This window comes from Erythrolamprus reginae, chromosome Z (genome assembly GCF_031021105.1).
Source record: "Erythrolamprus reginae isolate rEryReg1 chromosome Z, rEryReg1.hap1, whole genome shotgun sequence".
NCBI classification, from domain to species: domain Eukaryota; kingdom Metazoa; phylum Chordata; class Lepidosauria; order Squamata; family Dipsadidae; genus Erythrolamprus; species Erythrolamprus reginae.
Window position 1 is genome coordinate 3,804,847 of NC_091963.1, and position 16,231 is coordinate 3,821,077.

The 16,231-nt window shown below is 40.6% G+C and overlaps 1 protein-coding gene across 1 annotated transcript in view; it reads left to right on the forward strand.

Annotated features, from left to right (window-relative positions):
• Positions 1–16,231, forward strand: part of OBSCN (obscurin, cytoskeletal calmodulin and titin-interacting RhoGEF) — a 334,659-nt gene that overhangs the window by 78,142 nt on the left and 240,286 nt on the right. Inside the window, 5 exon segments of the mRNA XM_070766937.1 lie at positions 2,809–3,075; positions 4,596–4,862; positions 8,485–8,597; positions 9,417–9,570; positions 11,951–12,112. Coding sequence (XP_070623038.1) covers positions 2,809–3,075; positions 4,596–4,862; positions 8,485–8,597; positions 9,417–9,570; positions 11,951–12,112 — 963 coding nt within the window.

The following is a 16,231-nucleotide window of genomic DNA, read 5'->3' on the forward strand; positions in this document are numbered from 1 at the left end:
TTTTTTTGTCAATGTTATTTTATTTTTTATTTTATAGTACAGTACTTTAATTTTTATCTGATTTGATTTTCACTTATTTTTATTTTATTGTACTTTATAATTTTTTATCTTATTTTATTTATTTTGATTTCATTATTTTTATCGTATTTTAGTTTAGTTTTATTTTATAGTATTTTTACTGTATACTGCATACAAATCTAATAAATAAATAAATAAATAAATACAGTACTTTAGTTTTAGTTTGTTTATTTTATACTTTACTTTGTTTTATTTTTTATTTATTGTATTTTACTATTGTATTTTACTTTATATTGTTTTTATTTATTTATTTATTTTTTAAACTATGTGACCACCAAAATAGAATAGAATAGAATAGAATTTTATTGGCCAAGTGTGATTGGACACACAAGGAATTTGTCTTGGTACAGATGCTCTCAGCGTACATAAAAGAAAAAGAGACATTTGTCAAGAATCATTGTGGTACAACACTTAATGATTGTCATAGGGGTCAAATAAGCAATGAAGAAACAATCAATATTAATAAAAAATCTTAAGGATACAAGCAACAAGTTACAGCCATACAGTCCTAAGTGGGAGGAAAAGGATGATAGGAATGATGAGAAAAAACTAGTAGAAATAGAAGTGCAGATTTAGTAAAAAGTCTGACAGTGTTGAAGGATTTATTTGTTTAGTAGAGTGATGGCGTGTGGGGAAAAAATCACACAACTAAGACTTTGGGCAGCTTATAATATCAAAATACCCTGTACCTCCCCACCCCTCAAGGTGAATGTTGTTCCTTAAAGAGGAAACCAAAACCCAGGAAGCCTTTTTCATGGTTTCTCCATAGATATACAACATTAATAGATGGGACCCACAACACACCCTGCCTTCCTGTCCTTGTGAGTCAGATCGATTTAAAAAGGGAGAAGTGACTTGTTTGCAAAAATATGTAGCCCCCCACTTACAACCATTCATTTACTGACCGTTTGAAGTTACTGGCTCCTATTTATGTTAGGGTTCGTGTGATCCTGTTTTGTGATCTTCTGCCAAGCAAAGTTAATGGGGAAAACAGATTCACTACCTTTAGAAACCCAGTGCCTCAAAGTGAGATCTTCAAAACAGTCGTCATTCCGTAGTGCTAGTTTTCTTCTTACAAAGTATGTTTTCATTTGAGAAAAATCATAAAATCCTGATTGGCTCGATAAAAACATTATTTTGTGTTGGGCCGCCCCGAGTCTCCGGAGAGGGGTGGCATACAAATCCAATAAATAATAATAATAGTAGTAATAATAATAATAATAATAATAATAATAATAATAATAATAATCATCATCATCATCATCATCATCTTTTACCCAGAATAAGATGGTAGAAGAAATTGTAAGTTTTAAAAGCTTTCCCAGTTGAGAAAAATATGAACACAGGGTGAAAAGTTTTTCTCACTTTTAAATAGAGGTAATCCTTGACTTATAACCATAAATTGAAAAAAAATCAAAAAAATTGAATAAATAAAAATAGAAAAATAAAAAAAATCGAAATCAAATAAATAAATTGGGACCACAATTTCATTGCTAAACAAGGCACTTGTTAAGTAAACTGTGACACATTTTTTGACCTTTTTTTATCATGGTTGCTAAGCAAATCACTGCAGTCATTAAGTGAATCATTGCTGAGGTTGTTAAACAAATCCAGACTGTGCTGGATGAAAGCCTGCTGGGAAAGTAGCAAATGGTGACCATGTAACAGTGGGACACTGCAGCCATCGTCAAAATAGTAGTCCTCGACCTACGACCAAAATTGGACCCAAAATTTCTGTTGCCAAATGTGATAATTATTTCTCCCACGAAGAGATTCCAGGGGCGGAGCTTTGACGTCACCGGCAGGTTGCTAATTCTATGGAATTCAGGAAGTGATCACCTTGGCGTCCTTAGCAACCTGCCGGTGATGTCAAAGCTCCGCCCCCGGAATCTCTTTGTGGGAAGGATTCCCCAGCTCCTTCAAAGGGAGGTCTTCATGTAAAAATAAACATTGTTATTTTTACGAAAAAGGACACCGCAGCGGCGCTGCAAGCAAAGGGCGGTCCTTTCATGTAAAAATAAACATGTTTATTTTTACGTGAAGACCTCCCTTTGACGGAGCTGGGGAATCCCTCCCACGAAGAGATTCCAGGGGCGGAGTTTTGACATCACCGGCAGGTTGCTAAGGATGCCAAGGTGATCACTTCCTGGATACCATGGAATCCAGGAAGTGATCACCTTGGCGTCCTTAGCAACCTGCCGGTGACGTCAAAGCTCCGAACGCCGAACACGACCCTGAACTTTGCCCGAAGTTTGAAAACAGGTTCGTGTTTGGCATACCGAACACCGCAAAATTCGGTACGGACCCGAATTGTGCGGGTTCAGTTCGCCCATCACTACAGATCACAGAATCACAGGATATTGTAATTGTCATAAACGTAAACCATTTGCAAAAGTCTGGATTTTGATCATCTGACTCTGAAGATGCTACAATGGCCAGAAGTGTGAAAAACAGTCATAAGTCACTTTTTCAGTGTCGTAGTAACTTCAAATGGTCACTAAACAAATGGTTGCAAATCAGGACTTTTCGCACATGTCAAGCATCCAAATTTTGATCAGGTCACTGTGGGGATGCTGTGATGGTTGTTAGTGCAAGGATTGGTCTTAAGTCACTTTTTTCAGTGCTGTTGTAACTGGGAATGGTGGCTAAACAAATGGTTTTAAGACAAGGACTGCCTGTATCTGTTGTGCTTTTGATCTACCTGATCCGTTTGGTATTTCTCATAATCAGAAGCGCCAGTGTTGTTCGTGAAGAAGTTGGAGGCCAAAGCTGTGGAAGAGAAACAAATGATTGTCCTCGAAGTTGAGCTATCCAAGCCGATTCCACAGGTGAAATGGACGAAGAACGCGAGTGTCCTTCATCCAACAGCCAATCTGGAGATCCAGGCCCAGGGGACAAAGCACTGCCTGGTGATCAAGAGCGCATCCTGTGACGATCGTGGGTTTTATTCCTGTGAGACTCTCCATGACAAGACACAAGCCAAGGTCACTGTAGATAGTAAGTCCTCTCTCGGGATCAATTTTGAGGAATGCAAACTTTGTGAGAATTGTAGACTGTTGGAGGGTGCAGTGGAGAGCTTCTAGATCAGCCAGGAAGCCCTGATCCTGTTTTGTCCCAGCGACAAGCCCCCCACGTGAAATATGCCCCCACACACTGATTTTACAAGACTTAAGCTTTTACTTATAACATTTTATGACCAGTGAGATTTGGTTTTAAAAGTTCAGAAAATTGGGAAATAAGTCTATTAGGTGCCAGCTGCTAATTAGCATTCCCATAATGGGCCAGAGTCCAAGCAGAAACCAAAACAAATAGATCATTTCTTTGATCACACAAATTTTATTCATGGACTTACTCTGAGTTGACAGAAAGTCTGGATATAATTAGTCCAACTTCAATTCATCATTGAAACAATAATATCTAAGAGAGAAATGCGAGCGAACAGCTGGAACAACATGAAAGTTGACTTCTTCACGGAATCATAACGTGACTAAGCCTAAAACAGTCTAAGGGCGTGGCCAATTGTTCTACAGATCTATTCATGCAGAGACCTCCTCTTGCTTAACCATTCCTGCCTTCTAGTAGTTCTGCGTGCCCTAGCATCAAGAAGAGACTTCTCCTCTTCTGAGTCACTCTGTGCACCTCTGTGCACCTCGATCCTCGGGATCCGTGACCCTCTGTGCCAGACGTAGACGGGCCACAACAGAACTATCCTAGATCAATAGTTGTCAAACTTTTGCTTGGAAACCTTTGAGGGTGGAGATCCCATGATTTCAGGTTTTTCTACCCCTTCATAATTCTCATGATTGGGAAATTCCTTCTTGGTGCTCTCTGAGCTGGAGGATATTCTTGCTAGATCTAGAACTGATAATATTACTTAGTTAAGTCATGAGACCTGGGAGAAAATAGCCAAGCTTAAAAAGCACCGGAAATTCCATAGAGAATGAATGAATGAATGAATGAGTGAATGAATGAATGAATGAATGAATGAATGAATGTATATAGACAGAGAGCAAACTCTTCTGACATTGATGATGGGGATATAATGCAGGTTGGCGGGATCATGGGGAGGGCCTTCCCTGTTGCCACCCCAGCTCAATGGAATCAACCCCCCCCCAATGTCCGTATTGCTCCCACCCTACCTGCCTTCTGTAAGGCCACAAAACCCTGGCTTTGTCAACAGGCCTGGCGGGCCATGCATTAACAACTATCATGGCCAAATCGTATGAATGGTATGCATATGCACATTGTCTTGATTGTTTAATTATGGGTTCTTAATCAGGGTTTTATAGTTTTAGTTTGAATATTTGACTTCTTTTTTATGTTTTTTGAATTTATATTATTATTGAAAAGCGCCCTGAGTCCTTTGGGACTGGGCGGCATAGAAGTCGAATTAAATAAACTTATTATAATTAATATATTATAATTAAATAAACTTATAATAATTATAATTTCAATTGAAGAGTGATTCTGAGATTTTTGGCCCAAATGTTTCTCATCCATCTTATTCCATTTCCTAGTGAGGCCCATCAAACTGGTCAAAGGCTTGGAGCCGACAGATGTTCACGAGAAGGAATCAGTCACTTTTGAGGTGCAATTGTCCCATGAAGACGTAGAAGCACTTTGGATGAAGGATGGTCTCCGTCTCAAGTCTCAGGACAACTGCCAGATATCCGTCCAAGGGAAGAAGCACATACTGACCCTCTCATCCTTGACATTGGAGGATTCAGCTCTTATTTCCTTCAAAGCTGAAGGAATTCACACTACAGGCAGGCTTAATGTGAAAGGTAGGCGTTAAGACAACTTTTAAATTGTAGATAGTCCTCAGTCCCATAGCCACACAAACCGTACCCAAATGCAAAGATAAACCAGAGATAAATGCTGGAGAATTGCGGGAAACCTGGCATTCAGCCATCAACAGACACATAGAGATAAACAACACCTACACAACATTTAAAAGAGACAATCAAAAAGTTAAGAGCAAAGAGAATACACGAGAGAGAGAACATGGGTAGAAGGGAAATAATCTGAATAATCAAATTATCACAGATAATCCCCACTCAGTTAAAGACCTTGGTATACTAATAACAAAAGATTTAAGTGCCAAAGCCCACTGCAACAATATAGCCAAGAAGGCTTCAAGAGTTGTAAACCTAATCCTACGTAGCTTCTGCTCTGGCAATCTCACACTACTTACCAGAGTTTACAAAACTTTTGCCAGACCCATCCTCGAATATAGCTCATCTGTTTGGAACCCAGATTGCATCTCAGACATTAACACCCTTGAAAATGTCCAAGGATACTTCACCAGAAGAGCCCTTCACTCCTCCACTCGAAACAGAATACCCTACGAGACTAGACTTTCAATCCTGGGCCTAGAAAGCTTAGAACTAAGACGCCTTAAACAAGATCTAAGTATTGCCCACAAGATCATATGCTGCAACGTCCTGCCTGTTGGCGACTACTTCAGCTTCAACCACGACCACACAAGAGCACACAACAGATTCAAACTTAATATTAACCGCTCCAAACTTGACTGTAAAAAATATGACTTCAGTAACCGAGTTGTCGAAGCATGGAACTCATTACCGGACTCCATAGTGTCATCCCCAAACCCCCAACACTTTACCCTTAGATTATCTACGGTTGACCTATCCAGATTCCTAAGAGATCAGTAAGGGGGCGAGTACAAGTGCACTAGAGTGCCTTCCGTCCCCTGTCCTATTGCTCTCCTATATCTCCTATACCTTTCTTCTATTCCTATATCTCTTCTTCTATTCTTTCATTGATATGTTCTATTTCTATATCTTCTTTTCTATTATTTCTTAGATATGTTTTACTATGAGTATCTCCTCTATAACCTTCATCATGTATTTTACTATGTATATAGATATATACCCACTAAAACCCTCATTGAGTATTGGACAAAATAAATAAATAAATAATCACAATATTCCTGACAAGTAAGCAACTCCCAAATAAGCAAAGTTTAACACCAAACAGCGAATAATATCCCAAACAGAAACTAATAGCATTTAGACTTATATACCTCTTCACAGTGCTTTGCAGCTCTCTCTAAGCGGTTTACAGAGAGTCAACATATTGCCCCCCAACAATTTGGGTCCTCATTATACCGACCTTCGAAGGTCAGAAGGCTGAGTCAAACTTGTGCCTACTGAGATTCGATCTGCCAAACGGCTGGCAGCCGGTGATCAGCAGAAATAGCTTGCAGTACTGCACTCTAACCACTGCACCCTCTATACAATAAAGAACAACCTAATCAAGAAAGTACCAAAATACTCCCATTGACGGGGGAGTGACTAGTATATAAAATGAGAGCAAATCTCGCTCCCTGCTGGTACCGATGATGTTACCTAGTTGGGTAATGAAATGTCTGCAAAATCACCATGTTCAGAGAGCATCAAGGACCCACAGTCGTCGTCCTCCCCCCCCTGCTCCTCCCCCTGCCCCCTCCTCCTCCACTCCACAACCCCATTCACTTCCAGCACTATGATGTTGTTGCCTAGTTGGATCACGAAATGTCTGCAAGAAACAAGCAAGCTTAGAAAACACCAAAGACCACAGTTTTTTGCCAGACCCATCCTCGAATACAGCTCATCTGTCTGGAAACCCATATCGCATCTCAGACATTAACACCCTTGAAAATGTCCAAAGATACTTCACCAGAAGAGCCCTTCACTCCTCCACTCAAAACAGAATACCCTACGAGACTGGACTTTCAATCCTGGGCCTAGAAAGCCTAGAACTAAGACGCCTTAAACAAGATCTAAGTATTGCCCACAAGATCATATGCTGCGACGTCCTGCCTGCCGGCGACTGCTTCAGCTTCAACCACAACAACACAAGAGCACACAACAGATTTAAACTTAATATTAACCTCTCCAAACTTGACTGTAAAAAATATGACTTCAGTAACCGAGTTGTCGAAGCGTGGAACTCATTACCGGACTCCGTAGTGTCATCCCCAAACCCCCAACACTTTACCCTTGGATTATCTACGGTTGACCTATCCAGATTCCTAAGAGGTCAGTAAGGGGCGAGTACAAGTGCATTAGAGTGCCTTCCGTCCCCTGTCCTATTGCTCTCCTATATCTCCTATTCCTTTCTTCTATTCCTATATCTCTTCTTCTATTCTTTCATTGATATGTTCTATTACTATATCTTCTTTTCTATTCTTTCATAAATATATTTTACTATGAGTATCTCCTCTATAACCTTCATCATGTATTTTACTAGGTGTATATAGATATATACCCACTAAAACCCTCATTGTGCATTGGACAAAATAAATAAATAAATAAAAATAAATAAAAAATAAATAAAAGTTTTTCCCCACCCTTTTCCTCACCCTCCCCTCCAACTCCCCTTCACTCCTAACACTGATGAGGGATCATGGATTCTGATAACTTAAGGGTGGGAATGCTACAACAATCGTCAATCTTAAGCTGCCCGAGTTCTCGGAGAGGGACGGCACATAAATCCAATGAGTAAGTAAGTGAGTAAGTAAGTAAGTGTAGAAACCGGTCACCAGTCCCTTCCTTCCTTCCTTCCTTCCTTCCTTCCTTCCTTCCTTCCTTCCTTCCTTCCTTCCTTCCTTCCTTCCTTTCCTTCCTTCCTTCCTTCCTTTCTTCCCCCCCTCTCTTTATTTATTTATTTAGTCCAATACAAAATGAAGGTTGAAGAAAATATACATGTAGTAAAATATATCAAGGAAAGGATAGAAGAAGAGATATGAGAATAAAATACGCCGATGAAGAAAAGAGGGAGAGATATATGAATGTAAGAAAAGATTCTAGATATAGATAAAGAAAAGATATAGGAGAGACAATTGGACAGGGGACGGAAGGCACACTAGTGCACTTATGCACGCCCCTTACTGACCTCTTAGGAATCTGGAGAGGTCAATCGTGGACAGTCCAAGGGAAAAATGTTGGGGGTCGGGGGTTGACACCACGGAGTCCGGTAATGAGTTCCACGCTTGGACAACTTGATTGCTAAAGTCATATTTTTTACAGTCAAGTTTGGAGCGGTTAGTATTAAAGTTATAATATACTGTATATAAATATATATATACAGTATTTATAAATATATATTATATTATATATAATATAAAGTTCAATGCATTATAATTTTGAATAGTCAGTAAACAATTGGTTGTAAGTTGAAACTACCTGGAAGGTGATTTCACTCTTTTCTAATTATCTCCTGACCTTATATCTGAGAGTGACCAATTTTTTAATGCATAAGTAAAATTTATCTTTGCATTATTAATTAATCAATCTATCTTCACGTCTGATAATATTTTGGCCAGTGGCAGACCAGGCTAAGAAACTTACCCTGATATATGGCTAACATTTCAGTTGCTTACATGTTATTTCTCCTTGGCAGAATCTCCTGTGAAAATCATCACACCTTTAAAAGACATCAAAGTTCAGAACAAGGATGACGTAACCCTCGAGTGCGAACTTTCCAGGCCCAATGTGGAAGTGAAGTGGCGTAAGGTATTGAATTTATTCGATATAAGCTGTGTACTTCTCTTCAATGTCTGAAGTTGCTTGAACCTCTGTCTTGTAAGATTGAATCTACGGCTTCATGGGAATAGTTAGTCCTCGACTTACAACAGTTCATTTAATGGAGTAGTTCTCAACCTGGGGGTCGGGACCCCTTTGGGGGTCGAACGCCCGTTTCACAGGGGTCGCCTAAGACCGTGGGAAAAGACAAATTTCCCATGGTGTTAGGAAGTAAAGCTTCGAAACTTATTTTTACAATCCGACCAATCAGACGTTGACCGTGGGGGCGTCCCTCTGACCTTCCTGCCAATCAGCTTCAAGCTCTGTTGGGAGAATTGGCGCTCGACTTATGGTTGGGGGACTCCACAACATGAGGAACTGTATTAAAGGGGTCGCGGCATTAGAAAGGTTGAGAACCACTGATTTAATGGCTGTTCAAAGTTACAGGGGCACTGAAAAAGTAACATAAGGCCACTTTTAACACAACCTTTGCAGCATTCCCATGTCAAGTGATCAAAATTCAGACATTTTACTCATATTTATGATGGTTGCGGTGTCTTTGAGTCATGCAATCACCTTTTCTGAAAGGCAAAATCACTTAACAACTATGTTGATTCTTTTAACAACTGTGGCAAGGAAGATTGTAAAATGGAACAAAATTCATTTAATGGGGGCTCACTTCGACATAAAAGTTTTGCACTCAATTATGGTTGTAAGTCGAGGACTACTTGTATCTCAGGACCTGTCTCAAAACTTGGATCCAGTAAAATTTTCTGTCAATAAACTCCTCTGTGGACGTCTTGATTTTAGAACGGAGCAGAGATCCGCCCAAGTAAAAAGATGGCTATCTCTTCTAGAGGAACCAAGAGACGTCTCATCATTCATACATGTGAATTCGAAGACCAAGGAACATACATGTGTGATGCGGTAGATGACAAGAGCTCAGCTATTTTGGAGATCCATGGTACATATGCCTTCTCTAAATCCTTATTTTTTAAAAAATAAATATTTATTATATTTTTCTCATTAAACAAATATTTATAATTTTTATATAACTGTGCTCATTTACATATTGTTTACAGATCATTACATTCCAATCTAAGTATATTCCATATATTTTAATTATAAATTTTACTTCTACTTGCATTTTATCTCTTTTTTAATTTTTCTGTTTTCAGTCCAATCGTACCACTTCTTCCATATTGTGTAATATTCTGGATCCATTTGTCTTATCAGTTCAATTGTTAATTTGTCCATTTTGGCATAATCAAATATTTTTTTTATTACAAAACTTTCAGAAGGTATATTCCTTTGTCTCCAACATTTTTGGAAATGTTATAATATGTGCCGGTGCCTGGAGGCTGTTGGGGTCTGGATGGGTGTCAACAAACTCAAGCTCAACCTGGATAAGATGCAGTGGCTGTGGGTTCTGCCTCCCAGGGACAATTCCATCTGTCTGTCCATCACCCTGAGGGGGGAACTACTGACCCCCTCAGAGAGGGTACGCAACTTGGGGATCCTCCTCGATCCACAGCTCACATTGGTACACCATCTTTCTGCTGTGGCGAGGGGGGCGTTTGCCCAGGTTCGCCTGGTGCACCAGTTGCGGCCCTATCTGGACCGGGACTCACTGCTCACAATCACTCATGCCCTCATCACCTCGAGGTTCGACTACTTTGAAAAGTGTTCGGAAACTTCAGATTGTGCAGAATGCAGCTGCAAGAGCAATCATGGGCTTCCCTAGGTATGCCCATGTCACACCAACACTCCGCAGTCTGCATTGGTTGCCGATCAGTTTCCGGTCACAATTCAAAGTGTTAGTTATGACCTATAAAGCCCTTCATGGCATCGGACCAGAATACCTTCGGGACCGCCTTCTGCCGCACAAATCCCAGCGACCGGTTAGGTCCCACAGAGTTGGCCTTCTCCGGGTCCCGTTGACTAAACAATGTCGTTTGGCGGGACCCAGGAGAAGAGCCTTCTCTGTGGTGGCCCCGACCCTCTGGAACCAGCTCCCCCCGGAGATTAGAACTGCCCCCACCCTCCTTGCCTTTCGTAAACTTCTTAAGACCCATCTCTGCCGTCAGGCATGGGGGAATTGAGACATCTCCCCCGGGCCTATACAGTTTATACATGGTATGTTTGTGTGTATGTTTGCTTTTAATAATGGGGGTTTTAGTGTTTTTTAAATTATTAGATTTGTTACATTGTTTTTATTGTTGCTGTGAGCCGCCCCGAGTCTACGGAGAGGGGCGGTATACAAATCTAATAAATAATAATAATAAATAATTATTATTATTAGATTTGTATGCTGCCCTTCTCTGAAGACTTGGGGCAGCTGTATTATGAAGTAATACAATCAGGATAAGAATCAAATAAATACATATAATTTCAGGAAGCAAAATTCTGCCTCTATTTATACTTTGTCAATGCAGAATGGAGAAAGTTGCCTCCTTTGTGGACAATCAGAATAAATTACACCTGTTTATTGTTCTGACAAGCACTGGCCTTTGTATCAGTGTGAAAATATTTCCCCCCAGCTTTCAAGATATTCTAGCTATTTATTTTTATACAGTGCCAGGATATAAGTGCTTGTTTCATTATGCAGGTAGGCCTTGATTTACAACCATTTGCTTAGTGGCCATTGAAAGGTACAAGGGCACTGGAAAAAGTGACTTAAAATTGTTGTTTACACTTTTGTCATGGCAGCATCCCCACAGTCACATGATTGAAATTCAAACACTTGGGAACTGACCAGTGAAAGGCTGCAAAAAAATTTACTACTACACTGTGAGCATGGCTTATTTTGTGGGTGTGGCTTGCCGGCCATGTGACCAGGTGGGAGTGGTTTGATGATCATGTGACTGGGGTGGCTTAAGGGTCATGTGACTGGCTTGAAGGTGGCCAACTTGATGTCACTCACATCAAGGGTTTGGGTTAGGGTGCCTGGCTTCTTCTCACCTCAAAGAGATACAATTCCCCTATCTATTTGCTATTACTGAACATCCAAAATATACTATTTAATTCTATGTATATATGCTGCATGTATACATACAAATTACACACACATACAGCTGCCTCAATTTTGGGCTGAATTGTGCTTGTAAATTGAAGACGACTTGTAGAGATATAATAAGTTCATATTCAAATATCAACTTAATGATTTATCTGCCATTCTTTGTGGCCACCTAATTAAACTTCAAAATCCACTTCTTACTATTCCCCAAGATTTTTTTTTCTCCTATAAAATAAAACTCTGTATAATTTCCCCCACACACTAATGACTGCAAGGAACACAGACTCCTTAACCTTAGACAAAAAAATGTCTCATTTTGATTCCTCAGCCCGGGACATCGCGATTGTAAAACCCTTGGAAGATGTGGAAGTGAGCGAAAAAGAAAGTGCCTCTTTCCTCTGCGAGATTTCGCATGATGATGTCCAGACCCAGTGGTTCAGTAACAAAAGCAAAATCCGGGCTGGAGAGAACATCAAACTACGTCAGGAAGGTAGGAAGAAGAGAATCGGAAAGTGGTGGTCTCTGAGCTTGGTTGTTTGTTTGAAGACATCGCGTGAGCCAACTAGATAATGACGTCCCTGTGAGGTTGTGCGGAATTTGCTCTATTTTTTATCTACAGCTTTACCCTTAGATTATCTATGGTTGACCTCTCCAGATTCCTAAGAGGTCAGTAAGGGGCAAGTACAAGTGCACTAGAGTGCCTTCCGTCCCCTGTCCTATTGCTCTCCTATATCTCCTATTCCTTTCTTCTATTCCTATACCTCGTCTTCTATTCTTTCATTGATATGTTCTATTACTATACCTTCTTTTCTATTCTTTCTCAGATATATTTTACTATGAGTATCTCCTCTACAGTAGTACCTCTAGATACGAGCTGCTCCACATGCGAGTATTCCAAGTTACGAGCCGCCACGCGAGCGAAATTTCTGTTCGACACCCGAGCTCAAATTCGGGATACGAGCCGAGCTTCCACTAGGTGGCGCAAGAATCTCCTTGCTTCCAGTTATCTCAGCGCGAAAAACAAAGTCTAAAGGCATTCGTTCGAGATGCGAGTTGATCGACTTACGAACTCGGGTCTGGAACGAATTAAACTCGTATGTCGAGGTACCACTGTATAACCTTCATTATGTATTTTACTATGTGTATACCCACTAAAACCCTCATTGTGTATTGGGCAAAATCAATCAATCAATCGATCAATAAAAAGAACAGTGTTGGTCAGGCATAAGTCGTCCCCTCGCCCCCCATTGGTAGTTTCTTAATCAGAGTATTATTTTTCTGCTTGATTGCTGTGGTTAATCCCTGCTTATGTGGGTTTCTCTTTTGTGGTCTGTCTGAGTTGGGATATTTGCTTGCAGATGTCTCCTGACCAAACTAGGTAACACCATCCATATGAAGGAAGATGGCGTTTGCTGCAAGGGTGAAATTTAAAATGTTTCCCTATTGGTTCTGTGGGTGGGGTTTGGTGGGCATAGCAGGGGAAAGAGGCTGCAAAATCTCCATTCCCTCCCCACTCTGGGACCAGGCACAGGTGGTATTTGCCAATTCTCCAAACTTCTTAAAATTTCCACTACTGGTTCTCCAGAACCTGTCAGAACCTGTTGAATTTCCTGGTTTGCTCCCTTTTTATATTCAGATGTTTTCCCTGGCAAGGTTGATGGGTTGTTTTTTTCCTTGGGAGCTTCTTGATTAGGGTATTTGTTGTGTATGTAAATAGAATATGTAAATAGTTTTAAAAAATATAACTTTAGCAACCAAGTTGTCGAAGCATGGAACTCATTACCTGACTCCGTAGTGTCAACCCCTAACCCCCAACATTTTACCCTTAGACTATTCATGGTTGACCTCTCCAGATACCTAAGAGGCCAGTAAGGGGCGTGCATAAGTGCACTAGTGTGCCTCCTGTCCCCTGTCCAATTGTCTCTCCTTATCTCATTTATCTTTTCTTCCATTCCTATATCTTTCCCACTATTCCTCACTGATCTATTTTATTTTATTCTTAAATCTTCTCCTCTATTCTTTCTTTTTTTATATTTTACTACATGTATATTCTCTATAACCTAGAATGTGTATTGGACAAAATAATGAATGAATGAATGAATGAATGAATGAATGAATGAATGAGTTAATATGCATACCGGCTGTGATTGGCTAAGCCACGGTGGGGAAATTGAAGAAGCTGTCAAGCTGCGTCTCTAGCAGGGAAAGTTTAAAAAGGATAGCACAGCCACAAGCCGGCATTCTTGTCTCTATTTTGTAGCTGTTTGTTTCTAGTTATTTAGTTACTGTTCTGTGCCCGATTCCTAATAAAACGAATCGCATCAGATCAGCGCCCGTGCATTATTCGTTGACTAAATAATGTCGTCTGGCGGGTCCCAGGGGAAGAGCCTTCTCTGTGGCGGCCCTGACTCTCTGGAACCAGCTCCCCCTGGAGATTAGAACCGCCTCCACGCTCCTTGCCTTCCGTAAACTCCTTAAAACTCACCTCTGCCATCAGGCATGGGGGAATTGAGGCATTCCCGCCCTTCCCCGGGCCTATACAATTTATGTATGGTATGTCTGTGTGTATGTCTGGTTTAATAATGGGTTTTTTTAAATGTTTTTTTATTTATTTATTAGATTTGTTGTGAATTGTTCTATTGTATGTTGTGAGCCGCCCCGAGTCTACGGAGAGGGGCGGCATACAAATCTAATAAATAATAAATAAATAAATAAATAAATAAATAAATAAATAATAAGTAAGTAAGTAAGTAAGTAAGTAAGTAAGTAAGTAAGTAAGTAAGTAAGTAAGTAAGTAAATAAATAAATAATGAATGAATGAATGAATGAATGAATGAATGAATACAATCAATCAGTATTGTTTTCTGTTTGACTGTTTGTCTGGGGTTAATCCATACTTATCTTTGTGTGTGATACTTTGTGCTCTCTGAACTTAGTCATTTGCTTGTAGACATTGCATGAGCCAACTAGATAATGTCATCCCTGTGAGGGAATATAAGTTTGTTCCCTAATCATATACAGGAGCTTGCTTTGCCACTGTTGGTGAAAGCATTATTTTCTTTTTGGCAGTTCCTACTTTAAGTTATTGTTTTCTGCTTGATTGTCTGGGATCAATCCCTGCTTGTCTGGGTTTCTCTTTCTGTGGTTTTCTTGGTACTCTCTGAGTTTGATGGTTTGCTTGCACATGTTTCATAATCCATAATAATATTAGGATGTTTATGTTTGATGTGCAGGATGTAAGCTAATTCAAGTTGTCACCTTTTGCAATTGACTGATGGCCATTGACAAAATCCTTGTTGGTCAAGTGCAAAAGGCAACTTTATTTGGAACAGCTTCCATGCTATGATGAGAACAACATTTACTAGATCCTTGGGAAAGACACAAGAGGCAAACAAAATACCAAATCCAGTCCAAACATTTGGCTGTTGGTGCAACCGATATTAATAATGGATCATTGCCATTAACAACACCCCTATCAGTCAATTGCAGAAGGCAGCTTTACTTGGAACAGCTTACAATCTATTTGCCCTGGAAGCGGAGTAAAGACGCTGAGACATTGTGTGGATTAAATAAAGGGTCACTTTATTAATTAACATACATTTTAATAACGTAACTTTAAATACGTCAATTTAAATATTTAAATTCAACTATAACTAAGGACCTGCAGAGGCCAAAACTAACGGGCCGGACATTCCTGCCAGAACCTTCCTTGGCAGCACTGGACATAACTCCTTGCTGAACCAGGTGAAGGTAGCCACCTTCACCTGGATCCGAGCCACGCCCATTTGGCGTGTGGGAGGAGCTCACCCTCCAATCCCCCAAGGGAAATTGGATCCGGTGAGTCCCATGGGCATCCTCTCTCCAATCCCCGACGTTGTTCTAACCTCTAGTTCCTGGAGACAGGCAGTCCATCACCCTTTTAAAAGATGCCCAAAGGAGCATGCGCGGTCGCTTCTACTGCCCATTTCCGTCCCTAACCTGCCAAACCCCAGTGACCAAAGGGAAGCCTAGATCTAACATCTATGTGCGCCGCACCCCCTAACCATTCCATCTGTACTGTCAGTGTGGAATAGGCAAAAAAACGGCTGCCTCTAAAGGGGAGGCCGCAAAAAATTCCTATTCGGCCCCAAAGCGACCTCCTAAGACACACTGTTGATAGCAGAGGATGGGCGGGTGTCCGCCTTGGATGTTCCCCAGCCAAGGAGGAGGTCCTGGGCGATGTAGGACCTCTCCTTGGCCCAGCAAACAGCGCGCCCCTCTGGCGCGCTGCCAAAAGCCGAACTTCCGGTTTCACCGGAAACCGGAAGTTCGGGGCTCCGTGGAGCCAACGCAGCATCCCCCTGCTCCAGGGGAAATTTTGGCCGGCGGTTTAAGCTGCCGGTCATGCATTTTTCTGCTATTCAGTTATTTTGTTATTTTGTTGTGGGTTTTCTATCACAGAAAGCTTTCAATAATATATTGGACAAACATTTGTCTGGAATACAATAGCATCTCCTGCTTGAACAGGGTTTGGACTAGAAGACCTCCAAAGTCTCTTCCAACTCTGTTATTCTCTAATCTTGGTTGTTATGGGGAGGTGGTTCTGTCAAAGTGAGTAGCGAGCTTTTAA